At 39.9% G+C, this 27,086-nt stretch overlaps 1 protein-coding gene across 9 annotated transcripts in view; it reads right to left on the bottom strand.

Moving 5' to 3' along the window:
- ARHGEF28 (Rho guanine nucleotide exchange factor 28) overlaps window positions 1-27,086 on the bottom strand; it is a 127,349-nt gene that overhangs the window by 18,659 nt on the left and 81,604 nt on the right. For 7 of the 9 annotated variants that reach the window (XM_042825674.1, XM_042825666.1, XM_042825670.1 and 4 more), the window contains 20 exons: window positions 26,800-26,923; window positions 25,371-25,503; window positions 24,946-25,001; window positions 22,945-22,996; window positions 22,209-22,356; window positions 21,987-22,108; window positions 21,213-21,353; window positions 20,579-20,829; window positions 19,649-19,771; window positions 19,158-19,275; window positions 18,054-18,308; window positions 17,035-17,111; window positions 15,547-15,725; window positions 14,887-14,981; window positions 9,241-9,423; window positions 6,628-6,759; window positions 5,829-5,923; window positions 2,511-2,549; window positions 2,381-2,428; window positions 177-656 (listed from right to left, as the gene is read on the bottom strand). In XM_042825674.1, the coding sequence (XP_042681608.1) occupies window positions 177-656; window positions 2,381-2,428; window positions 2,511-2,549; window positions 5,829-5,923; window positions 6,628-6,759; window positions 9,241-9,423; window positions 14,887-14,981; window positions 15,547-15,725; window positions 17,035-17,111; window positions 18,054-18,308; window positions 19,158-19,275; window positions 19,649-19,771; window positions 20,579-20,829; window positions 21,213-21,353; window positions 21,987-22,108; window positions 22,209-22,356; window positions 22,945-22,996; window positions 24,946-25,001; window positions 25,371-25,503; window positions 26,800-26,923 (2,851 nt within the window). The remainder of the gene's footprint in view (window positions 1-176; window positions 657-2,380; window positions 2,429-2,510; window positions 2,550-5,828; window positions 5,924-6,627; window positions 6,760-9,240; window positions 9,424-14,886; window positions 14,982-15,546; window positions 15,726-17,034; window positions 17,112-18,053; window positions 18,309-19,157; window positions 19,276-19,648; window positions 19,772-20,578; window positions 20,830-21,212; window positions 21,354-21,986; window positions 22,109-22,208; window positions 22,357-22,944; window positions 22,997-24,945; window positions 25,002-25,370; window positions 25,504-26,799; window positions 26,924-27,086) is intronic. The other 2 variants (XM_042825668.1, XM_042825669.1) reach the window with 2 other exon arrangements.

The following is a 27,086-nucleotide window of genomic DNA, read 5'->3' as shown; positions in this document are numbered from 1 at the left end:
TTGACTGTGGCTCCCATGGGGCTCCAAAGTCAAAAGCAAGCCTAGGGATATGCTTGAACCACACACTTCCTCATGGTGCTATCAGCCAACAGACACTCTGGCATGGCAGACCATTTGTCAGGGAACATTTCTACATCTTTGCAGCTAGGGATGTAGTTACAGGGAGAAAAACATACCTCATGGCTCCCTGTGGGCAGCAGCAGGTTGCTCTGGAGACCATGCTTCCAGTGCCAGAGGAGTTTCTTCTGCACTTTGATACTGTCCCTTTTTTTCTCCAACACTTTCTGTCCTTCCTGCAACCTCTCCAGGCTCTGTTGGAACTCCTGCAACTGCAGTGCAAGGCCCTGGCGGCTCTTCTCCAGCAGCTCCTCCTGGCAGCTGCAGGCCCGCTCCCGCTGCTCCAACAGGCCTGCCCTCACCTCCTGCTCTTGCTGCCACTGCTCGCATTCACGCAGCCAGCGCTGCTGCTCTTGTTGGAACTGCTGCTGGAGTTTGCTGATGTTTGCCATCTCATCCCTTTGTTTTTCTGAATTACGGCATTTTTCTGGTTCCAGGAAGAGGGGTATCCGAGAACTATGGCTACGACTGGTCTTCTCATTCTCTTGCAGGAGTAACCTATGGAGCTCTCTGTGGCTGTCCTGGATAGCTAATGCTGCCTAGACGCCACAATGAAACCAAACACAAATGTTTAAATATTAGCATCCGCTCATTTCTGTATGTTTGTTTAAAAACATTATATAAAAATGTTTCACCCTCATGCAGAGAACTCTGTGTTCATGCCTATTCCAAGGCATGTTTCTAAAAGCATGCAAACATTTCACGCACATTTAATAAGGCTTCTGATTTGCAGCTGGTGTTATAATATATAATGTTTAGGCTACAGCTGCATGCCTTAGTTACAGTTGGGGTCCTGTTCTGTCAGATGATGTTAAGACACAGGAAAAACAATCTTTCATGGTTAAAGAGGGCATTAAAGCATTGGCCTAGGGAATGCAACACTCAGCAAAGTATTCCTAAGACAGATTTGGTGCATACAGAGAAAAGTGCACCGCTTCCTGTGCAGCTCACACAAGGCATAAGGGTCCCCTTGTAAATCTGCAGCAGTTTAGTCCTACTAACAACAGTTCTACAAACATCTTCCAAGACAGCCAGGTCGTCTTACTCCTTACATGCACCTGACCTTTGCTGCAGAAATTGGCAGTGTAGTCATGGTTTTGGTTCAAAGTTTCAGTAGCTTTTTTCACAACCAAGAGCACTTGTGTCATCCTTCACAAGGATGTTGTGACATGGCTTGCACTAAAGATTGTGACAGTATCCACTATAAAAATGAAATAAAACTGCTGGTATGTAAAAGAAAAGCAAGAAAAGCCTAGGCTTACTAATGCACTTAGTGCACAGTTGGTCTTTGAGAACTGACATGGGAAGCAGATGTTCCCAGAGAATTCCCTCAGCACCACTGCCCCAAGCCATCCACTCTAGCTTTACACAATGTGCAGTTCCCACTTTTCTTGGCTCTTCCTCAGTAATAGGTCTGCTAGTACTAGATCACTGCTTTGTGAACAGAGCAATGATAGGATTCTCTGCTTGATTCTCTGCACCTACACTGCCAGCATACACAACTTTTCATAGTCAAAACCATAAGGCATAATTCTGAGCCTACTTTATTGCCGCCAGTATTAAGCCATCTATTTTTCAATTTTTACAAAACTCTTCCTGATTTACAAGTGGTTTTTTTTTGTTTTTTTTTTTCTTTTGATTTGCTTCCACTTAATTTCTAATCCACAAGTTTCTGGGATTGCTAGGAAGTACGCTAATATCAAGGTTTAAAAGTTAAACATACTGAAAAATAAACATTTTAAAATTGATATTCAAAATTGCACCAAAGGAAAAATAAGTTAAAATGTTCTAACTTGTCAGAAAGAGCCAAACACTTCTGACTAAGGCTCTACAGAATAAAACAATAATGACTTGATGTTGAAATATCTATGAAGGTTGGTTGGTCACGTAAGTGGCCTAGGTGTGGTTTAGAAGTCACCAGGATAATATTCTAAACAAAATACTTACATCTGTATCTATATCTAAATTTCAAAATCTGTACATGAAATGACATCAGTTCAATATGAGCTATCATTTTACTCCTTCCCTAGATGTTTGGACTGTACATACTTCCTCTCAGGGAGGAAAGTGATCTCCAAGCAAGCATTATTCAGTTCTTAAAGGAACAAATCACTGACATAGAGCAAAAATATATGGTAAGACATCTTGTACAACAGTCAGTAGAGATAACATAACAACTAAAAGTAGTGCAAGATGAAAACAAGCCTTAAGAAGTAAATTACTAAAACCAATTACTCTACAAAGTTGATTGTGAAGTAGTCACCTGTATGCTGTACAAGAGACGAGTTAGATTCTGGATTGCTTGTACAATCTAGAAAACAAAAGAGAAGGATTTTCAAAGTTTTGTTTACTCTTAACTAACTACACTCTGTCTGGGGTTTAAATAAACTTACCTCTGTCCCTGTAGATCCTGGGAAAGTCATACTTCCTCCCTAAAATAAATACATGTTGCTTTAAAAACTAGTTCTTTACTTTGCAATTGTATCATCTAGGAATTTTTTTGTTTTACTAGTGGAGACATCCACACTGCTATATGCAGTGCTGAGTCAAACCTTTTTGTGAGTAGGTGAAAAAAGACAGAAGCAATAACCTAAGACTAATAATTCATCAACACTGGAGTTTCCGTGCAAATCACTAGAGATCCTAAGCACAACTGTAAAAACAAAAATATTTCATCCACAATTTAAATCCTCTTGTGACTAAAGCTACACAAAAAAAAAGACATTTCCATTCTCTCTTTGTTTACTTGACAATTTTGAAATACAGTAACCAGACTTCTGTATATTGAGCAGAATGGGTTTAGATTACATTTAGTATGATGAAAAAGCTCATGAATCTTCAGAAATCAAGGCATGAATACTGCAAGAAGCTGATGGCAGTTACATTAGTGGGTTACAGGGAGTGCCTTTGGTGTGCAGGGAGCTGAAAAAGGACTGCATACATGCTGTGCACTGGGAAACCTATCAGCATTAGGGCTGCTGTCCACTGCAGCTGGGCTTGCAGTGCACTCAGACACTTTACACTTTCCACCCCATCCTTTTTCTTAGGAAGCTTTTTTAATTTATGGGGTGAAGCCACCCATAATCCTTTCTACACAAAAAACAGCTCCTCTGAGAAAGATAAGGTGAAACAGTGGAGAAATAAAACACAATCCTTTCTGAGGCTACACTGGAAAGACTTCCTGTATGATTTCTGTTACTTCTTTTTTTTCTTTTTTTTTTTAAGGAGTGGAGGAGGGTTTGGAGAATATTTGATCTTTCTCTGATTCTCCCAAGTTCTCTTCTGAGCCCATTTCCCACCACAGAGCACAGCAGGCTGCTCCATTTCACTGCAATAACTGGAAATGAAAACAACAAAGTCCAAGCCCCAAAACACAATGAAGATGTGGTTGAGGAAAGGAAACACCAGGTGCTACATTCCCTCCAGCCCTTTCATTCTCCATCACCTCTCTTCATATTTCTGTACCCATACCTTCACCTCCTCCTCCACTTACTACTGCAGTAACGAACCAAACAATTTGCTCTGCCACCAGACAGAGGATATAATGGGGATGCTATATAGTACCTGGACAGATACAAAGTAATTTGGCCCTCCTGCACTGGACTGCTAAGATGGGCAGCAGGCAGGGAAGAGGAGGAGTGTGAAGAAGCAAGAGGAGGAGAAGATGTGGGTGAAGAGAGGAAGACTGCATGAATGAAGACCCAAAAACTGAACAGAGGTGTGGGATCAACTCTACACTTTTTTTGTTTTCATAAAGCCTGTTTAATTTAACAGAGGAGATGTGCATAAGGATGAAAGGTTCAGCTAGCTTTGTCATGGCTAAGAGGCAGCAAGTGGCTAATTCAAGCACTTGTCGCGCTCTCCTAAAGGCAGCACCACTTGAGGACTGGACATAGTCTGGATATAGGCATGGGCATCCTGCTCTTGGTGTCTCTGCTTCAATGGAAGTTGGACCAGATGGACCCAGATATTCCTGCCAACCTCAAGTACTTTACAATTATTACAATGGAAGTATGAGCAAAAGGAAGGTTTAACCAAGTCACCTAGTGATATAACAGTATCACACCACTTCAGCAGTGTCCTTTAAGCCCAGGTAGGTCAGAATCAATGTATTCAGCTGTTTAACCTGTGCTGAATGCTAATACCACCTCTCTGCCCTTCTTCCCTCTTTGTTAAGAGCAATAACAAGCAGCAGAGATGTGCATATTCAAATCCTGGTGCAAGCTGCATATGTTCCTCAAGCAACCACCTGGAGACACAAGGCAAGAGCAGGGGGATGAGATGGGGACCACGTACTACTTCCACCCACTTGGCACCCAAGTATTGCGTGGGAAACAGTCTTCCTATTATACAATGCACCTAACCCCGGAGCTGGGGGCTTTCACTCTGGCTTTCTGGCTCTTTGCCCATGCAATCTGCCTAAGCCCAGTGCTGTCATCTCACAACCTCACAACACAAACAGCATCCGAAGACAGGGGCTGGAGGACAACCCCTGCCTTTGTAAGACCTTTAGTGTTTTGTTTGCTCGCTCTGCCACCTCCTGGTCAATCTAATTTTGACACGGTTAGATGTGATAGAACAGCTTCCCAGTCGAGACCTGAAGAGTAAACTGGGATGGAAAAGCTTGCCTGAGACCCTGTAGATCCACTGATGCTCAAAATTAGCTTGAAAGTTAGATGAGGTTTTTCAAGGCCTTCTCCAGTCAAATCCCGGAAACCTCCAAAGATGGAGACTCCACACCCTCTCTGGGCAACTTGCCTCTGCTTGGTTACCCTTCCCGCATGGTGACTTTTTTCCTCACATACAGTCAGAATTTTCCTTGCTTCAACTTGTAATCTTCGATACTCACCATGTTGCTATGCACCTCTGAGAAAAATGTGGAAAAATAGACAGACACTACTAATGCTATGTATCTATCTCCTTTTCTTGCAAACTGTTCATTTCATGTCCTCTCCATTTCTTCCTTTTACAGCTTTTGTGATTTTATCTAAGCCTTACACAATTATACTTCCATTTACTTTCACATTAACTCATGTCGCTCTTGCTCTAGCGCTCCGTCCTGCTCCCTTAAATTTGCCATTTATAATTCTGCTCAGAACTGACTTTTGATTCTGCTTTTTCCTCAGATTTCTTTAAGAGCTACAGGACTTTGAAAAATGGGCAGTTTCTCTTCTGGTCTCTAATTGCTCTGTCTTATCTTAACTCAAAATTCTGAAGCAAGTTATACGCTCATTCTCAGGATGAAGTTCTTCCAATGTATATATCTTCCTTGCATTAACAGAGGTCTCTGTCATTGCATGAGACTTTCATCATCCTAAGAATAGGAGGAGGGAATAGAGGGAATACTATCAGCTCCACAGGGATGGATGCATTGAATGATGACAGCAGAGAAGCAGGATCTTAAGTGGCCCATAGAAAAGCACTGTGGCTGCCACCACACTCATTGCTCTATAAGCCTGGTAGGAAAATTGTTCTGTGCTTGGATTTATTATGGTTTTTATGTTTTGTTTTTATTTAAATGTTTTTATAAGTTCATTGTTAATTGCAGTGAATTCTCCTAAACTGAATTATCTGACTTTGATGAAATGTGCCTATCCTATGCTTTAGATTTTAGACTGATCTTCAGATATTCCATAAAAATCTGTACAGCTCTCATATTCCCAGTGCCCAGGGAGATAAGTGCAACATGAAAGAGAAATCAGTTACAATACCTTGTAGTCTACACTGGCATCAGAAATTTCCTTTTCAATAGGGCAAGCACTGAGATCAACTTCAGGTGATTCTTCAGCTTCCTTCATTTCTGCATCTAACATATAAGATCCCAAGAGGATGCAAGAAAAAGGTATCAAAGCATATTCTGACTGCAGAAACAAAGGGTACACTTTCCTACAGCTACTAACGGGATGCTGTAAATACCTAATGCTGAAGGATTCTAGGCTGGTAGAAAACAATATTCAAAGCCAGGATGGCACAAGTGGGACAGTCTTATCTTAAAAATCATTAGTATTTCGATTATGAAATATTTTGAAATACAGCCATTTTAGTAAACACGCTCCACAAGTGTACAGGACTCCATTTGCCTTTTATTGCAACAACATTATGTTGTACTTTATACAGTTGAAATTACCAGAATAGCAATCCCACTGACAAATTGGTTTTCATGCTTTGTGACAAAAATTGTCTGCCACAAAAAAGGCCTACACAGCAATATACATTTGCTGCACAGCTGAGCAACAAAAATTAGAAAACATAAATACTGTGTATGAAGATTCACAAATCGGACTCAATAATGCTGATTGCAGACATACGTTATGGAAAAACTGCAATGGATACAGTTAGTTCACTTCAATGAAATTATATGACAATTTACTCAGAATGTTTGCCCAAAAACAATTTTTATTAAATAATTTTCTACTGATTCTGCCACAGACTGAGAAGATTTTCCAAAAAGAAATCCTGTATCAATTACTTTAGTAATCTGAACATGTAAAAACATCAAATTTTACTCACCACTAGGGAAAGATTCCAAGATTTCACTGGCACTAAGTCTGTGCTTCGAACTTAATTCCTCTGTACTTTCCTCTGATGATCTGTCCATTTCATTCACTTGTGATGACGTGACAGCAACGTGGAGACTTTCGACTAGGGAAGAAAATATGAACAATTACTGAGACCCTGAAAATAGATCCTTTATGCACATATCAATGACAATGAATTGTAGAATAGTTTAGTCTGGAAAGGAATATTCAGAGATTATATAGTCCAACCCTCAGGTCAACAAAACTGGGTCACTCAAAGTCCTGTACACACAAGCTTGTGGTATGCCCAAGAATGGCCATTTCACAACACTTCTGAGCAACATGCTCCAGTTTTTTACCACCCTCACAGTATATATTTTTCCCTTTATTTTATTGGAATTCTCCATGTTCCAACTTGTTTCCTTGTCCTACTGCCATGCACATCCAAGAAAAGTTCAGCTTCTCTGTTACAGCCCTTTCAGGTGGTTGAAGTCCATCAAACCACCTTCTTTCAGAAGGGAGCTCTACCACCCCTTTTCAAAAACCATGTTCTCTGGACCCCTAATCATCTTGGTGCTCTTTGCTGAACATTTTCCAATAAGCCTTGTGCTCAGGAGTTCAGTGCTGGACACAACACTACTAATATTTCTCGCTATGGCTCAACAGAGGATGAACCATCTCCCTCAGCTTGCTGGAAACACTTCTCCCATTAGGATGTTGGCTTCCTTTGCTTGCAAGCATACACTGCTGGCTTGTAGTCAACCTGCTGTAGACTGGAACTCCCAGGTGCACTTCTGTAAAGCTGATCTACTCAGTATCCAGCCTATATCAACAACACACTACTCCATCACAGATGCAGACTTTTGCACCTGTCTTTGCCAGGCTTCTTGAGGCTTCATTCAGTCCATTTTCCCAACCTGCTGAAGTCTATCTTCAGTTGATTACTCCTCCAAGTTTGCAGTCAACCATGAATTTGCTGAGAGTTTACACAATTCAACTGTTACTTCATTAATAAATATGTTGTAATGATCTCAATATCTATCCCTTAGAGAATCCCTTAATAACACACTGCCAGCTGATCATAATCCTCTAAGACAAGAAATCCAGCCAATTTTCCAAGCAGTTATGCAGTCCTTATGTCACCAGTTCAGCTGCAAGGATATTACAGACTGCACAGGCAGTGTTGAAGGACTTATAGATGTCATGGCAGAAAAAATGTGATGCTCTTTTCTCATTATGAAAGCCACCAGGTTGCTCAGATACTATTTGCCCTTGATGAATGCATGTTGGCTCTTCCCAATCACATCTTGCCCTTCATTTGTGCTTGGAAATGTTTTGAGTCTTTGCTTTACCATCTTCGCAGAGGTTGAGGTGAGGATGACTGCTTTGTATAACCCTGCATTTTCTCTCTTGAGGAACAGTGTGATGATGTTTGCATTCTTAAGTCCTCAGGAGCCTCTCCTGATCACCATGACTTTTTGAAGACGATAGAAAGCAGTCTCAAAATGACATTGGGTAGTTCCCTGAACAACTTTGATTTATCCTGTCTTGCCCCATGGATTTGAGTGTATCCAGTATGCTTAAGTGCTCCCTAAATTTATCCCTCTGTACTGTGCTTTACTGTTAAGAGTCTACTGCTAGTTTAGGGAGTTGTATTATGGAAGTAATTCCCTATATATTGCTGTTAACTTGTTAATGTGAAATGAAAAGATAACAACAATAACACTAGAATGAAAGAAAGTGAAAATTAAGAGTCGGTAGAATCAGGTGTGTCAGTACAGATTGCCACTTTAGATAAAATGACATCTATAATTTTATCCCTCCCTTATATTCCTCACCCAAAGACGTCTATTCTATCAATAACATTGTTCTTTGAGTTCCAACCTTTCCTGCTTCTAGTTGAAATGTGGTTATTTGCCCACAGCTCTCATGCTAGGTAACACTACAATCTTGCAATACCTCTCAAAGAGCATATGGCCTATGATGAATATGGCTCAGTTTATTAGGACTCATTTCAACTGAGTTTAACAGGAATTTAGTTGAACTTCCAAATAGATAAGACACCCACAGATATTATTCCCTTCATTCCCTCAGAGGACTGCATTATAGACAGCGCAAGGCTATCTGCCCTCTGATAGTGTGCAGAGAAATTTGGCTCCTAATTATGGCAGGCATTTCTTGCAAAAATCTGTTAAGATTGTCTGCAGTTCAGTTTGTACATAATCCCACAGGATTCTGATCTGTCATCAAATCAACAAACTGTGAAGATAAGGGAGCAGACGCTGTATCATGCTGTATCCAGTGATGTACTTCACAAGGCTGTATTGCAAGGTGACCAGTTATTGAAACATTTCTCAAATGAAATCTAACACCATGGTCCAGACTGTTTATAATAAGATGTTATTCACTAAATATATCCCCACTAAACATATCTTACAATCTTCTTTGTGTTCTTTGCCAACCTTTGGCACAGCCACCTCTTGAGACTTGGAAGAACCGTTGCACAAGGTAACAGGGATATACCTTATTACCTCGAAATATCTGTTGTGTATGCCATTGTATGGCAGCTGAAGAGCCACCACTGCACACTCCTGCACAAACTCACCTTCTCTGAGTGCTGCTACCAGCAACGAAGCAGCCTGTGGAGTTTCTCCATAATCAGGTTTGACAAGGAGGTGAGGTTCTACATGAACATCTTCAAATCCACTCATATCTACTAGTTCTGCATAGATACGCAATTTGTCTTCCAAACAACTGCAGATTTGCTGGTCCTGGTTACTCAGTGATTCTGTCAACCAAAATTGAATACTGTATTAATATTTGTTATCCTGCAGGTAAAGCATATTCAAAATATTACTTCTAATATTTACACCACGTACACATTGCTAACTTGAGCTAGGCAACATACTTGTTCAATGTCTTTTATAAGTGGCCAGGAATTGAATTCATTCATAGCCTGTCCTGATGAAAGCTGGAAAAGACACTGGGTAGGTCACTGCCTTATACTAATAACGTGGCTTTGGCTGTACTCTGGCGCACTTCTGCTGAACTCACAATAAGCAACACAGGAAAAGCATTTGGCTCAGGACAGCAGAAGACATGCTGATTCAGTGTGTCAGTGTCAAAGAAGAACATGTGCTCTCTGTAGAGGATGCCTTCCCCTGTGGCTTTCCCTAGGCAGGACACTGAAACTTCTCTCCTCACAGCAGTAAAAAGATGTGGAAATTGTGCACAGGGAAGCCAAAGAAACAAAATTCAACTCTACATTTTAAAATAAAAATAAAAACAATAAAAGATGAAATGTGTCCTGGTTTCAGTCGATTTTCTTCCTTGTGTCAATTGTCTGTTTTGGCTTTAGGAGAAAAACAATGCTAAGAACACACCAATTTAGCTGTTGCTCAGCAGTACTGCACAGAGCCAAGGTCATTTCAGTTATACAGTACCTCGTACTGTCCTGCCAGTCAGAGGCTAAGGGGTACAAGGAGCTAGGCTAGAACAGAACCAGGATAGCTGACCTAAACTCACCAAAGGGATGTCCCATACAGTATGACATTGTGTTGAAAAACTGAGGGGAGTTGCCAGCCACTGCTAGGGGTCTAAATGTGTGTCGGTTGATAGGTGGCGAGCAATTGTATATCACTTGTTTTGTAGATATCTGTTTATATATACATATACACATAAACTATCATCATTACTATTATTTCTCTCTTCCTTTTCTGTGTTAGAAGGTAGTATCTATCTCAAACTACGAGTTCTACTCTTCTTTTTTCAATTCCCAGCCCCATTCCACTGGAGAAGTGACTGAGCTAAAGGCTGCGTAGTGTTTAGCTGCTTGCTAGGTTAGACCACAACAATCCTTGTGATGAACAATGACGGACTTGAAAAGTTGAGATAACAACAGATCTAATCAAAGTGCATTAAAACAAAGTTGTAAGTCGTATAACAGCTTAACAGTTGCTGGTCAAAATGCTGATCAGTGTAGTTCTATTTGCTTTCAAGCTTATTTTTCTTAATTGCTCTCAGGTTTATTGTCTCTGAGGGTAGGACTGAGCTTTATGGTTATTTATGATTTTGCTAGTTTGTACACAGCAAGTGCTCATGTTATATCAGTCTTCAATTTAATTTGGTACTTGTACTCAGTAGTGCCATCATTCTCACAGTTCTCTCAACAAATACAGTAACCTAAAAGAGTTGTTGAAAATTTTGTGTATACCTGGGATATTCAAACTAGCATGATCGTATTCCTATGTCTTCTGCATGTGTTTCCAGTTTTATTACTGGTTAAGAAACTATTTAAAAATACCACTCACTACCTTGAGGCAGGTTGATGTGGATGGCAAGTTACATCGGAGGATAAGGGCAGGCTTCTATCACAATTGTGATGGGCCTGGAGCTCACCTCTGAAGAAGTGCAGAAAGCTGACAATGTTTAAAGAAAGTTTGCCCTCATCCTGTTAAGGCCAAAAAGTTACGATTTGCTGCACTGCGCTGCAGGTCTGGCCCATATCTACCAAACACTATTCAAAACTGTGATCATCATCAAGAAGAAGACAATGCCTCTGGATCTGATGCAGCTTGTGCAATAGGCCTTGCAGCTGAACTAGAGAACCAATCTGTATCCATTGTCCCTGTCCACAAGTAGAAACAATAGACATGAGAGTCAGTTCCTTCAGTGAAAGTCATTTTCCTCAGTAAGGAAGGAAGAAGAGGAAGACTACTCCATACCACAGCCATCACAAGAAGTGGAAGAAGAGGCAGAGCTTATAAATGAGTCAGTAACCACCTCACTACAGGTGAGCAGTGGATATGTGGAGATATGTAGAAAGATTTCAGCTGTCATCTAGGTGAAGCTGTTGTCACCTGGCTGTTCCAATGCTGGACTGCGGGACTGACAGCATCAATTGAGTCAGGCATGGAAGTGAGGCAGATGGGAAGGCGGAACTGCCAAGCAAGAAAAAACTTCCCCTTCCTGTGCCCTGGACATGAATCCTGTCAGGCATTCCTAAAAGGATGATATCTGCCAGTCAAGTGGACCACCATGTAAAGAGGTACCCAGTATCTGACAGAATTAGCTGTGCTGTAGGTGATGTGTAATGCTGACCTGAAAAACGTTCAATTATCTCAAAATCTGGATAGTGTCAAGTGCATACAATCCAGATGATATAAATATGTACAGAGTTCACCACCATTTTACTCACTGGCAGTAATTACCTGGAAAGATGGAGATGAGCAAATATGGATGAACTGGCTGACTAATTCCAGCAATACAAAGAAGGTCGCTCTCTCTGCATGGGTCTGTCTCAGCTGTGGAGAAATTGGTTCAGCAGCTTGAGGAGAAAGAAAGAAAGTTTTCTACTCCACTTGTACAAACCAGTGTATCTGCTATGAGAAGTCTTCCTATGCTTGAGAGAAGGGATTTAGTAGATACACACCATGTGCTGTGTGACTACGAAGAGAATACGAGGAGGTGAGTTAGAAAATCCACTTCAACCCAAGAGGCACAGGTATGTAAGCTGCAAGAGAAAACGATCTCTCTGTTTGTTGGACAGTGCAGATTTGATGGCCTGGCACATCAGAACCACTGCAGTGAAAGGCACCAGTGGACACAGTGTATTGTACTTCAATGCCATCAAGTTATAAAGGGGTAGAATACATCTGTATTTTTGGAGTGACTGGGAGATGCCAAGAGCTATCTGTATTGGAGGCTGAAATGGGCCTAACTGAAAATGAGTGGCAAAAGCACCCCACTGCAACTTGCCCAGAAGCTCCGTGTATCCTTGGTATAGATTACCTCAAGAGAGGATACTTCAAGGACCAAAAAGGGTACTAATGGGCTTTTGGTATTGCTGCCCAGGGGATGGAGGACATTAAGCAACTGTTTACACTGCTCAGCCTCTCAGAGGACTCCTGTTGTGAGGCTGCTAAGAGTAGAAGAACAGCAGATGCTGTTTGCTACCACAGTAGTGTGCCAGTGGTAATATCACACCAACCAAAACTCCCTGATCGCCCTCCATAAGCGGATTTGTCAATTGTAGAACAAAGGAGTAATCATCAAGACTTGATCAGATGATGCTACCAACTACAAAAAGGAAACACAAGCTTTTTTATGTGTTGATGGTTTTATGAGAGTTTATATTACAGATTACAGTTTGACTGCAACCCCTCTCTATCAATTGACCCAGAAGAAGAGCAATTTCACACAGAGCCCTGAGCAACAAGAAAACATTGAACAAATAAGACAGGAGATAGTTGCAGCCGCCCTTGGACCAGTCTGGTGCGGGACAAGATGTAAAATGTGCTCTATACTGTAGCCAGGAAGAATGGCTCCATCTGGATCCTCTGGAAGAAAGCACCAAAGGAGACTTAAGATTGATGCTAGGATTTTGGATCTGGAGACAGGCCTCAAAACTTGCAATATTCCAACTGAAAAAAATATACTGGCAGCATAGGAGGGGGTCTGAGCTGCTTCAGAAGTGGCAGATAGTGAAGCACAGGTACTCTTGCACCTGATTGCTCGTACTGGGCCGGATGTTCAAAGGGCAGGTTCACTCCGTATGTCATACAGCTGATGCTACATGGAGTAAGCAGTCTGCACTGATCACACAACGACCTCCAACAGGAAACTTTAGTCACACAGGAATCATGGAAGCGATCATAGACAAAGATTTTGAAATACTGTGAGAGGAGGAGGGGATGAGTTGAAAAGGTTGTATGATAAAATACCAGAGAATTAGAAGAAATATGCCTTGTTCACTGATGGGTCTTGTATTGTGGGAAAGCATGAAGATAGAAGGCTGCTGTACAAAGCCCTAGACAACAAGGTGCAGAAGCTATTGAAAGAGAAGGTGAATCAAGCCAGTTCACAAGAATGAAGACCACACAGCTGGTTTTAGATATTGCTGAACGAGAAGTGGATTATGCTCTACTTTCATACTGACTCATGGATGGTAGGAAAATGTCCTATGGAAGCAGTGGAAACAGAACAATAGGCAGCACAGAGGCAACACCTTCTGGGCCACTGCACTTTGGAAAGATATTGCTGCCCAGGTAGAGAACATGATTGTAAAGGTATGTCACATAGACAGATGCCCAAGTACCCACAAGCCATACCATTGAAGAACACTGAAACAACCAGCAAGTGGATCGGGCTGCTAGAACTGAAGGGGCTCAGGCAGATTTGGACTGGCAACATAAGGATGAATTATTTCTTGCTCCATGGGTCCATGGTATCTCAGGTACTCATGGAAGAGATCTAACATATATGTAGATCCAGGATCAAGGGGTGGAGTTCACCATGGACAATATAGCACAGGTTATCCATGCATGTGAAATGTGCTGCAATTAAAAAAGTCAAATCGAAATCCTTTTCTGGTAGAGAGAAATATGGCTGAAACATAAATATGAAGCTTGCCAGTTTGATTATATCACACTTCCACAAACCCTCTACAAGTGCCATGTGCTTACAGTGGAGGAAGCAAGCACTGGATGGCTGGAAACATATCCTGTGCCACATAGCTGACTGAAATGCTGTCCTGGACTTTATACATGTGTATATATGCATAGACATAAAAATAATCACTAATTTCCTTTTCAGTCATGTTAAGTAGATCGTATCTCAATCTACAAGTTCTACAATTTTCTTCCAATTCTCTTCTCCATCCCACTGGGAGGGAATAAAGTGAGCAAAAAGGCTGTATGGTGTTCATCTGCTTGCCAGGTTAAACCAAAAGAAAATGCCACAAACAAGTGAAGCCATATCATTATTGAATATTTGAGGTATTTCCATGAACATGAAACTATTTGACCTCAAGGATAATTTTATAATTTCAGTGTTTATTCTGAAAAATACATTTCATTTTTGTATTCAAAATAACGTAACAAAAATATGAATTACTTTAAAAAAGGCTGTGGACACTCTATCCAAGGAGGCGTTCAAGGTCAGGTTGGATGGGGACTTGGGCAGCTTGGTCTAGACTACTAGATATGGAGGTTGGTGATCCTTCATGGAGCAGGGGAGTAGGAGCTTGATGATCCTCCAGGTCCCTACCAACCCAAGCCATTCTATGATTCTATGATGAAAAAATGATTCTCTTTCAGACAACTCACATAATACAATCAGACAACTATGGCTTTCTCTACTGACTCTGCTTATTAAGCCATTCTGACCCCATCAGCCAATATATGCATGTTATTCATCCATCCTAACCTCTCAGGACATGGGAGCTCTTAGAGTGGCAAGTAAGGTACCGCACCTTGACATCTCTGAATTTTGCATGCTTTAGCCTCAGCGATACGTCTGTCCTCATCAAATTCACCCATTTTTCCTTCTTCTTGTTCCTCTGGACAACTGTTGAAATGAAGGAAGGACAGATAAAGTCATATATAAACATATACTGATTTTCAGTACAGTGTTGCATTCATTAGAAACCACAAAATATTAACCAATTTTGGTACAGACTAGATCTGTGCCATTTGCCCACTTCTACATAAAGCAGAAACTGGGCATAAACAAGACTGAAGGATTCCTTTTTAATCATGTAAGTCTTAGCATAAGGCTCACATCTGAAGAGCAATGTCTTCTCTGCCATACCTAATGGACAAATACCAAAGTAAGACTGGGGATTTACCCAGAATGGATGCATGGGCATTTGCAAGATTCAATAAAGCATCCAGTGCCAAAGGCAAATGTAAGGGAAGCTTAAAGTGACAGTTAAGGACATCTTGGAGGAGCAGGAAAGGTCTACTGGTTCATTGAGAAATTAGAAGTAACACAATAAGTCTGATAGAATTGACGATGACGTCTTGGGGTCTACGACATCAACAAAGAATGGAAAGCACACTGCCAAAAATATCCAAATGACCTCCTTTTCACTTTGGACTACCAAAGTGAAAACAAAAGCCTTTTTCTCTACCTTTCCACTGCATCTTGAATATGCCTCATCCAGCTGTTACGCTCCTCTTTGGAGTTTGTATGAACTTCATACATCTCAGGTCCTGCAGATGAAGCACTAATCAAAAACATCCCCCTTTCTTCATTGGCTACTTCTCTTACAATGAGCTTCTGAAGAGAGATGACTGAAGGCTTCTGGTCCTGGGAAGAACAGTCACAATACACACAAAAATATATGTACCTATCATAAAATACTAAACTTTTAGAAGAAGGCAGTTTTTCAATTGGTTGAAGTAATTATCCATCAGAAAAGGGGTGGCCAGCAGGGACAGGGGAGAGATCGTCCCTCTCTACTCTGTTCTTGTGAGGCCACATCTGGAATACTGCATCCAGGCCTGGAGCCCCCAGTACAAGAAAGACAGAGCTGTTGGAGAGGGTCCAGAAGAGAGCCACGATGATGATCAGGGAGCTGGAGCATCTCCCCTACGAAGGCAGGCTGAGGGAGTTGGGCTTATTCAGCCTGGAGAAAAGAAGACCTCACTGCAGCCTTTCAGTACCTAAAGGGAGCCTACGAATAGGAAGGGAATCAACTCTTTGAAAGGGTAGATAACAGCAGGACAAGGGGAAATGGTTTTAAGTTGAGGGAGGGAAGATTTAGGTTGGATGTCAGGGGGAAATTCTTTACTATGAGAGTGGTGAGGCGCTGGAACAGGCTGCCCAGAGAGGTTGTGGATGCCCCATCCCTAGAGGTGTTCAATGCCAGATCGGATGGGGCCCTGGGCAGCCTGGTCTAGTATTAAATGGGGAGGTTGGTGGCCCTGCCTGTGGTAGCGGGGTTGGAGTTTCATGATCCTTGAGGTCCCTTCCAACTTTGGCCATTCTGTGATTCCGTGAATTCTCATCCTAGTACACTCAGCCTATTTGTGTTCCCACCAAGTGAGAAGCCTGCAAGGGTTGACTATTCAGACATCTTATTTAACCATTTTGTTAAATACTTCATAGTATTCATGAATAACTAAAACACTGGGTATGTGCTAGAAACAAATACCAGATGCTTGGTGATACTGATTCACTGTGTTTATATAGCATTTATATAGTTTGGGAAGTTCAGTTTATGACCTTTTATGCATTTTATGTGCCACTACCACCACATTTACTACCACCACATTTGCAGTCAAAATTATTATCCTGTTTTGGTTTGTTGTTATTGCTGGGTTTTTTTTTATTTGTTGGTGTTTTGTTTTTGTTACAATTTATTTTAGATAAGTGAAATTACTTGCTCTGCTTCCTAGCTTCATAATCAGATGAGGCATGTCACTAAACCTCTGCTTGTTGTTTTCATCTTAACCTTCATATTAACCTTCCATATACTGGCATATTACTGTTCTGAACATATTATCAGTATTAAAGAAATTAAACAGTGTGAGAATAACGTGGAAAGGGATCTAACTGTTGAGTAGTACATAAATAAAAAAGTAACATATATTCACAGGTCTGACAATATACTTACAACAGCTGCAAAAATGTACTTCTGATCTTTTTCTTGTAAGAACAGCAGCATATCAGTTAGAAGCAGAGCTAGGGTATCTCAAAATGAGAAAAAAGAAAATTACATTTTTAATGAAAAATATTACTATTCTGCTTAACTGATTTATCTTTGAAAAAGAAGAAACCCTGATCAGTAAGTAACTCACAGAATCCTACAGTAAAGCCAAACAAGAAATACTTGGATTATCCTATGTATTGCACAAAGCAATGGCAAGCCATCATTTTGATCCTGCTGGGAAAGACCACACTTCCTGATATCCACCCTCCTGCAGCACAGTGCTAAAGCACTGGCCCACAGAAAGAAGAAACTCTCACTCAAACACCCCCGCAGCTTCTCCAAGCTTTCAAAAGTTAGCCTACTAACGAGCACCCTACACAAGTTTTGTTTCGTCCACATAGTAAAATATACTCGCAGTTGAACATTATAATAATGAAAACATTTATGGAGTAACAGTGAGCATACAGGTTTATAAAGCTGTAAAACAAATATTAGCTAAGTTTCAAAAAAACAAATCCCAACATGTGAAAATTAGATTCTGGGCTTGAGTGTGAAAATTGGGCTCTAACCAAATGTAGCTTCAGGATTTCTTTACCACTATCTATGTCCCAGTACCACTGCAGAACAGTGATGATGGTCAGTGCTGTGAACAGTACAAATGCACAATATAAGAACATGTGTAATGGGATGAAACTACAAACTGTAGAAAAGTGGACTAGAGGAGGAAATGCAACTGAGAGTAAAATGTAAAAGCACATTTTCCCAAGCTTTGTATGCAAGCTCGTTATTTTAAACATACAAGGTGTTCTCTATATATGGCAGCAGCTTCTAGAGCTACTCTTCTAGTTTCTAGCTACTAGTTGAATATTCTCAATATCATTCCCTCAGAAATTTGTGTTTCCAGTGCAGTGTAGTAAAACACTCTTAAACCAAACAATCTCCATATGTTATCTGCAAAGGACTTCAGAACTAGGATGGAATACCTTTGAAACGACCAGTAGCTGTTTTCCAGTATACTAAACCTTCATGAAGAAGTATCCTCTCTTTCCCCATCAAGTCTTGCTTCCTAAAAATGTGTCCACTTTTCAGTTTTGTATATGTTTTGTTTTCAGTTCGGTTGAGAATTTCCATCAGTTTTTGTCTTTTCTCATACTCATTAACTTTCAAATCTACTGTTGCAATCATGTCCTTAATTAAACGAAGGGCTTTGCATAGGTCTTTATGTTCTTCTGATCCTTCTGTATGAAGCAAAACATAAACAATGTGATAGTGACTGACATATTCAAGACAAGGTATTACTCATTACTTCTGGGAACTGATGAACATAATGTGAGGCTAAAATTGATAAATCTATAATTTTGCCTTGAACCTGGCAATGTTTGCTAGAGACATTGCAGGTATTTGCCTTTGATTTGCCCACTAAAAGACAATAGACACCTCAGATTTATTCACTAGTCAAAACTATACATTCAGTATTTCTGACCTACTTATGAGCAGTTGAAATTCACTTTTTTTTTTTTTTAAATTTAAGTAAATCATATAGTATAGTACACTTCTGGTTAAGAGTTAAACTTCGAATAGGACTTCAAAGACAAAACATTTATATTTGGATATGAAGCTTTCTACAACACTAATTCATAGCCCATTTTAGGGGCAATATCTGTAAGCTAATAGCATTTATAAAATGCTCTACAAAACTATTAATGCTTTGTTTGAAAAACTGAAATGTAATTTATGAAGCATTTGCCTAACCTCACAAGACACTTGACTGTAATTCATTTCAAAAAACATGCAGAACATGCCTGAATTATTGAACAGAGGATGTGAACTATCTTTCATTAAAACATGTTCTTCTGGACTTCTAGGCCTTACCTGGATGGAACCTTGGAGATTCATAACCATGACAAAGACTTCATATAGCAGACACACTGTTTGGGCAATATCTGCCAGAACAGTAGATATTTCATTGCTCTGGTTTGCACAGAACAATGAATTTCATCCTCTGAATAAATTGTAACATTACACATTCCTTTCATTAGAAATGTATCTTAATTTCAGACATGACACAACGCTCAGCTTTTATTCACCTTTTGTGTACTGCAATATCCTTTCAACTAGAACAGGGTATTTGGTGATTCGCTGAGTGACAAGCAGAATGCACTCAGGGATTCCTCGGCGGCGTGCCAACAAATTGCTGTTCCTCAGCTGCACAGACACAGATACATGCTATCAATAATAAATTCATATTAAAGCACCAACTGACTAATAACAAATATGATCTCAATGTGTTAGAATGAACTAAAATAAAATCTTGGTTATCTGAACTATCCCCAAGTAATAGATGCTGCCCTGAGGGATGAGGTATGTTGTAACAGGAACATGCATGTAACATACTGGATGCCAAAGCTTTCAAAAACTTGAAAAGAAAAATTTATCAGCTTTCTCTTGAAAAAGGAAAAATCTTGCCCTTTTTATTATATTAAAAATAAATTATAAATAAACAAATAAATAAATAATATTAAAAATCCTGAATTTCAAGTAAAAATTACATAGTGATCATACTCTTGTGGAAGCTTACTTTAATAAAATTCTGGAACTTCTTATTTTGTTGCAACTCTTTGAAGAGATTAACAGCTTCTTTCTGGTGGCTGCAAAATTCTCCATATATTTTCTTCATTTTAGTTGCATTTTCCTCTGAAAACTGAAGAAATTAATAGTTGAATTATGCTCAACAAAAAAGCATATACCTACAGACTGTAGTATGTGTAATATTTTATAATATGTATATAAATGTATAGTATTTTACATACATACAGCCCCAGCAACTCATATGCCACTTGCTTCTCAACTTCTCTGAATTTCACTATCAGGTCCTACCAACGCAGAATAAAAACAGGCTAGCCATTTTAGGAGCAAGAAGAGGAGTGCAAGCTGGACAAGTACAAGCATTACATTCTTGCCAATAAAGTAGGCTAGTTACTGTAACATCACTTCACCTTTTTGCAAACACACTTCCTTTAAGGCTTATTCACATTCATCTGATCTCTTCAATTCTAGAGAAGAGTACAGCCAGTATAAACAGAGCCATCACCCCTCCTCTCACAAACAGCAATCCTTGATATGCCATGCGTTGAGCACAGAAAACAGACAGTTTTTTTCTTGTTTTCATTATTCACTCTTCTGCTTAGCTGCTAACAAAGCGAATCCATTGCTTTTGTTTTTAGCAATCTGTGGTATTATGGGAGCAGCTTCCTACCAAGAACAGTATCTCAAGTTCATCACTTTGTCACCTGTACCATAAATGTAGGAGTTTATTTCCAGTTCCTAACAACTACCTGTCAGCAACGATTTTCTCTTATTGCTACTTCAGCCTGCAACATAAAGGGGCCAAACTTTGAATTTTATAAGGCAATCTTAGTCCTCTTCCCACCCTAAGAAGTTTTAAACTCTGTATGTTGTTTGAGAACCTTGAGTACATAAAGAATTAACAGAACTGATGCCTCTCTACCTGTTGCACAAGGATATCTCCGATTCTGCTGATTACAAAATTACGCTCATTTCCCTCCTCACACGATTCCTGCCGTCTCTCCCTCAACCTGCAAAAGAACTGCCTATGGATCTCCAGTAGCTCATCTAAGCAGGGGAATATTCTGTCCACTGTGCTGTGGTCCAGCTGTAGTTCTTCTTTCATTCCCTTCCTGAATATTTCAGACATAATGTAGAGGGTGTGAATGTGATGCACTTCTGTTTGCATCAGCTCTGCAGTATAAAAGAAAATAGCATATTAATCATTTTAAACATTATACAGTCATTATCACTTTTTCTGTATTAGCCTAAAACCTATTAGATTATATCAGTCAGAAGTCTCAATTTATCTAGCTCGTAACTGTCCTGCACTGAGTGTACTGGGGTAGCCACTGCTTAAACTGGAGACGGGATGAGTTCCAGGGCAGGGTAGAAGTGTCTTAAGTAGTCGGCGTGTTCCAACTCTTCCTCAACTCTAGGAAACATTGTAATCTGTGGCAAAAAATGTTTTGCTCTCATTCTACCAGATATAAACTCATTCTACCAGATACAAAATAGGCCTGGTTCCCTCTATTTTTTACAATAAATTGTTTTACATGAAGCTTTGATATACTGACCAAAAATGACATCCTGCCTCTTCGCAACATCCTTTTCTTGCTTGTTACAGAACATTGGATCCACAACGAGACTCCATGATTCAGCCTCAAATTCCTGTGCATCTGAACTGATGTCAGTCCACTGAGACGAATCCACCTCAACTGTGGTAAAATACACATCTCATAAATAACAGCCAGAAAAACATTAAGGGACATTTCTTTGACTGTCTATTGATTAAGTAAGGGGGACACATCATAGGGATGAACTTCAAACAACTTCTGCAAATGCTGACAGTGCTATTACAGAAGAAAAGCTTGCCAGATGTCAACAGCATTACCAAAGTGTTGAAATGCTAATGTGACAGCAAGGGAAGAGAACAAACAAAAAAAATCTTAGATTAAATCTTTTTATCCTTCTTTGCTTGGAGAAATGATGTAGGTTAATGGTTTGCAGTGTGCACTGCTAATGGAAATGACCTGATGAGTGCAGAAATAAAGTATATTGCTTCTAAAAGGATGCCAAATATCTTTTCCCTATGATTTTCCAGTGGCAATACCATGCAAAAATATTCTAAAAGTTATTGAAGAGTTACTTTAATTGTACTTTTACTGTACCAAAAAAGTTATATTTTAAGACTGTTGTATCTGATTGTATCACTTTAATGAAGGCCCAGTTGCAACCAGTAAAAAAGATGTTCTACTTCTACTAGATGAAGTAGTTTCCTACATCAACTTATAAATTTTGCACTTTGCAATATAGGTTAAAAAAGGCAACACTTGTGCAATACTTCTCACCTTCCATCACAAAAGAATCCATTGAAGAATATGTCCCTAATGCCTGTAACATCTCTTCAGATCTTGACTTGGTCCTCCATGTGCTAGCCTCGGAGTCCTGCTCAGGAAATGGCACAGATCTTCTATGGCACAAAGGAAAGGAAAGAAAAGACATTTATTTAATTATTGCATTTTCCTAGAAATACTCAATAATGTATTTAGCATTTGGTAGCTGTCCTCTACCTTTCAAAACTGGCACCAGGGACACTTTTGGACAAGGAATGGGACTGCTGCAAGGCTTCCCTCCTCCCAGCAGATAGTCCAATAGGTACAGAGGAAGAAGGATGCACTGACAAAATCCCAGGCTGTGAAATGTCTCCAAATGACAAATCTGTGAAGCAAAGCATAAAGCAACATTTTGACAATGTACAGTATGTCATCAATAGCTTTACACTGTAAAATGTTAATCAATTTTCATATACACCTATGCCTGATAGCACAACTGTCCCTCCCCAACAGTAAAATCCATGATGCTTTACCACAGAATATAAACACAAGATCCTCAAGAAAGTGGAATAGCTCTGATGTGGATATGGAAGAAAACAATCCTCAACTATAAATACTCTCACATCACAATCTGAACCCAGGGACATCTCAGTACATATACATATGGTGAATATCATACTCAAAAGCACAAGACAGAAAAAAACGTCTATATTTGATTTCCAGTCTCACTGAAAACAAAATTTAGTAAAATTCACCCTCCTTTAAGTAGGCGAGAAGATAACTGAATTTCTTCATGAAATCCTGCTTATCTGTATCAGATGTGAGAAGCACAACTATTTTTCCTGATGATATTGAAAATGAAATACAACCACAATGAAGGAATGTTTGTGTTGTCATTCCCCCTACTTCATAAAAGAGACTTAACTTATTCACACCATATTCACACACACTCTCTAATCTACTAAATACTTACTTCCTGTGCCAACTTGAGGTTTTTTTTTGCTATGGTACCTCTCCTGGGATTTCTGAAAAAGATTTTATGAAACTACAATGAAATCACCTCTGACAACACACTCAGCAGTCAAGTTAGTAATTCACTTCCATGCACTATCATATAAAAGAGCCTCATGAAAAAGATCCTAAACTATGGTCCTAATTTCAACCAGTGTCAAATAAACCTGACAAAGTACAACATTATTCGTACTGCAACACAAAATTGAATCTGTCTATTCTAAACAAAGTCACTGAGCTACTGCTTTCCAAATTTCTATATCAGTTCTGCCACAAAGACTCCAAGAAAAGGAAATAATCTTCAGGGCCTTATATTCAAACATTCTTGAAGGATTTGTGGCAACACACTGCCTGATGGAGCTTCAGAATCAGAGGCAGAACCGACTCCCCTTCCAAGCTGTACTTTCCAAAACCTGTAGTGAAAGCTTGCCATAGTTAGACATGTATTTTCCCTGAGATGGGTCAGTAAATATTTTCTGTAACTCACTCTCATTGAGATGAGTCAGAAAGTGGCCCTTGTCTCCTCTTGAGAAATAGCTTACCAATTCCAGTACTTAAACTGCCAATTCAGCTGTCTTAGTGACCTCTACTCAGCCAGATATTTGTGCTAGGCTATAACATGACTAAAAGAAACATAACTAAAATAAATATAACCAAAATAAAAAAAAATGTAGGGTTTTTTTGAGGGGCCCAAAACTGAAAACAGTACTCGAGATGCAGCATCACCAGCGCTGAGTACAGAGGAATGAGCACTTCTCTGCTCCTGACAGCTATATTATTTCTTATACAAGCCAGGATGCCATTGGCCTTCTTGGCCACCTGGGCACACTGCTAGCTCATGGTTAGCTGAGTGTCAACCAACACCCCCAGGTCCACTCAGTCTTCCAGCCACTCTGCCCCAAGCCTGTAGGATTACCTGGGGTTGTTGTGGCCAAAGTGCACTTCGATGGCCTGGCACTTGCTCCTGTTGAACATCATACCATTGGCCTCAGCCCAAAAATGTAGACTACCCATATCCCTCTGCAAGGCCTTCCTACTTCCATGCAGACTGACACTTTCTCCCAACTTGGTATCACGTGCAATCTTCCTAGAGGATGAGTACATCCTTCAGGATGTACTCAACGCCACCACCCAGGTCATTAATAAAGATACTGAACAAGATAGACCCCAGTATTAGACCCTGGGGAACACCACTTATGACTAGTCACCACTTGGATTTAACTCCATTTACCACCACTCTCTGGATCTGACTCACAAGCCAGTTCTTTACCTAGCAAAGATTGTACCTGTCCAAGGCACAGGCTGACAGCTTCTCCAGGAGAATACTGTGGGAGACAGTGTCAAAGGCTCTGCTGAAGCTTGCATTAACAGCTTCTTTCTCACCCACCAGGTGGATTAATCATAGAAGATCTGGTTGGTCAAGCAGGACCTGCCTTTTATGCTGGCTGGGCCTGATCTCTCAGCTGTCCCACACATGCCATGCAATCTCACTCAAGATGATCTCTTCCATAACCTTCCCTGGCACCAAGGTCAGGCTGACAGACCTACAGCACCCCTGATCCTCCTTACAACCCTTCTTGTAGTTGAGAATCAAACTGGCAAGCCTCCAATCTCTGGAACCAGGAATACCGATACATGATGGAAAGCAACTTGGCAATCATCCCCACTAGCTTCCTCAGCTGAGCCTTTAAGTACCCTCAAGGCACACCATTACTCATCTTGTCCTTGTAATTTTTCAAAAATACAAGTAACTCTTCATACTCATTCCTTACCCTCTTCCAGAAATTCTTGTTCAAGCACAGTGCTTGATGATGCTCACACAAAATTTTTCCATACCCTTGTAATGCCTTGCATATAGACACTTGGTCTGGGGAAATTTCCTATACATTTTTTTCCCTTCACCATTTTTTCTAGAACCCACAGAAAGCAAATCTAATAAGAATAGCGTGGTAGAGGAAGTTACCTTAGTGCACACAGGGATACAGTCCTTACAGTTCTTATGCACAATCACACTGCAATCTGAAAGAGAAGTAGATTTCAAAGCTTGATGTAGAACACGGGTCTCAGACTGCAGATGATGTTAACTCCGCAGTTTCACTACACTTCCTCCTTCAGGCCCCTTTACTAAAATAGCCTGGACGTTGCTCCAAGCTACTGCCCCTGGCTGGGAAGGAGCCTGTTGTACTGGGCTAGAAGATGCCCACTGTCCCTTCTGAAGCTGCCACCTGCTTTACCTCCCCACCCTCCCCTGCCCAACTCAGCCCATTACATAAAATAGGTACTTCCAAATCCAGGCAAGGCTTGTTTTAAAACAGAATGCTGAACCAGGATCTCCAAGCAGGTTTCAGAGCACTGCAAATTCATACATGAAAACCACTGACTACTTACAAGAGCACTGCAATGATTCTTTTCCTAGGAGGGCCTTTTCACAGGCCATACATGGCATAACTCCAGAGAAGGTTCCATTTATAAAATTATGCCTGTTCAGCTTCTCTTTGTCTTTGGTATCTTTATTTTTTGTCTTCATCCCCAATAGCACAAGCAGGAAAAAAGGGGGAGGGGGACAGGAAAAAGAGGGGGAGTATTAGTAAAGAAAATAAAGTGATTCAACCTTAAAAACACAACAGTGTTCTCTTTTTAAGAGCAAAACATTTTGAAACATTTATTTCCTGTACTGAAAGACCTAAAACAGTATACTATATTATTATATCTAACATCATTAATAGCATTGCTTACACTGACAGTTAGGCCAGCAAACTTTAGCAAGGAAGACTGGCAGTTATAAGCCTGCAAAAACAAAAGAGCCAGAAAACAAAATTTATGAAGTCTTACCGACTGGCCACACACAACCAAACAAGTGTCAGTGTTTGCATCTCCTTGTGAAATCCATGCAAACTCATGCATATGCAATAAAAGCTATAAAATAAACTATTAATTAACAACATTAATGAATTTAATAATTTTTGCCTATTTTTACAGCACTTCTGTTGGTGTGAGTACACATTCCTCTGAGCATTTTTGGCATCATTATTTAGGAGACCACACAGACACACTCTTATGCATGGCTGCTGGACTGGACATGCATATGCACAGCCAGCTCTGCCATGTTCAAAGGGATCACTGCAGCAGCAGTTTGCCATCTTCACATCCACATATTTCATAATATCCTGGGACACAGGAGAATGCAACAGGCCAAATCCACCTCTAAAGCTGCTGATGCCATTCATTAATCTACATTTCAGGTACCGCAAAATTAACCCACAAATGTTTTAATCTACATATCACAGTAGATGTGTCTGGCTGTGAAGGCCTTGTATCTTTAATGTTAACTCTTTAATGTTAAGCAATACTTATTCATTCAAGAAGCCTTGTTAACATCAAATTAAGAAAATGTAACTGATTAAGTGCCAACGTAGAAGTTACAGAGCTGAGCACTTGCAGGAGCAATTGGAAGAACAAGACCATAACTTTTATTTAATAGGTAAAATTATTTGTTAAAAGCAATTCAGATATTTCTACTTCAAGAAGGAGTCAAATCAGATTATTCATAATATGAAAAAATGGCAAACAGTAACCTTTGATGTAATTTGGCTAAAGCTACTGTTTAAAAGAAAAGCTGTTCTTCTAGTATGAATGCCCTTTCAGGACATTCTGCATGTATTTTAAAATTAAAAGATAAAGATTGAAGTTCTCCTTATTTTGTGCTTTTGTAATAAACAATGATCTATCTTTATGTAAAAATTTAGATTCTCATCTACAAATCACACAATCATAGCATCATAAGTAATAAATAGTACATACATAAATCTCAAATTACCTTGTACTTATTCCGTGTGCTAGTCATTCTATTCATCAGAAAGCTGAAAGTTCGACTCACTTTGTATTTTTCAGACTCTGTTTTTGAAGGTACAATATACTTATCCCATTCTTCCTCCTGAATCCTAGAACACAGACCAGCAAGAAAACTCATCCCAATGGAAAAAAAGCAAAATCTGGATGGTGGTTGCCTAACATTTACAACTACAGTGTTCAATTCTGTTTTTTTTTATTTTCGTTGTTAAGAAGATTATAAATGCTTTTTATAAAAATAAATACTACTAAAGT

This window comes from Centrocercus urophasianus, unplaced genomic scaffold, assembly GCF_019232065.1.
Source record: "Centrocercus urophasianus isolate 14NV4802_14NV808 unplaced genomic scaffold, USGS_Curo_1.0 seq_25, whole genome shotgun sequence".
Classification (NCBI taxonomy): Eukaryota; Metazoa; Chordata; class Aves; order Galliformes; family Phasianidae; genus Centrocercus; species Centrocercus urophasianus.
Note: the sequence above shows the minus strand (reverse complement) of the source record. Positions and strands in the feature narration are given on the sequence as shown.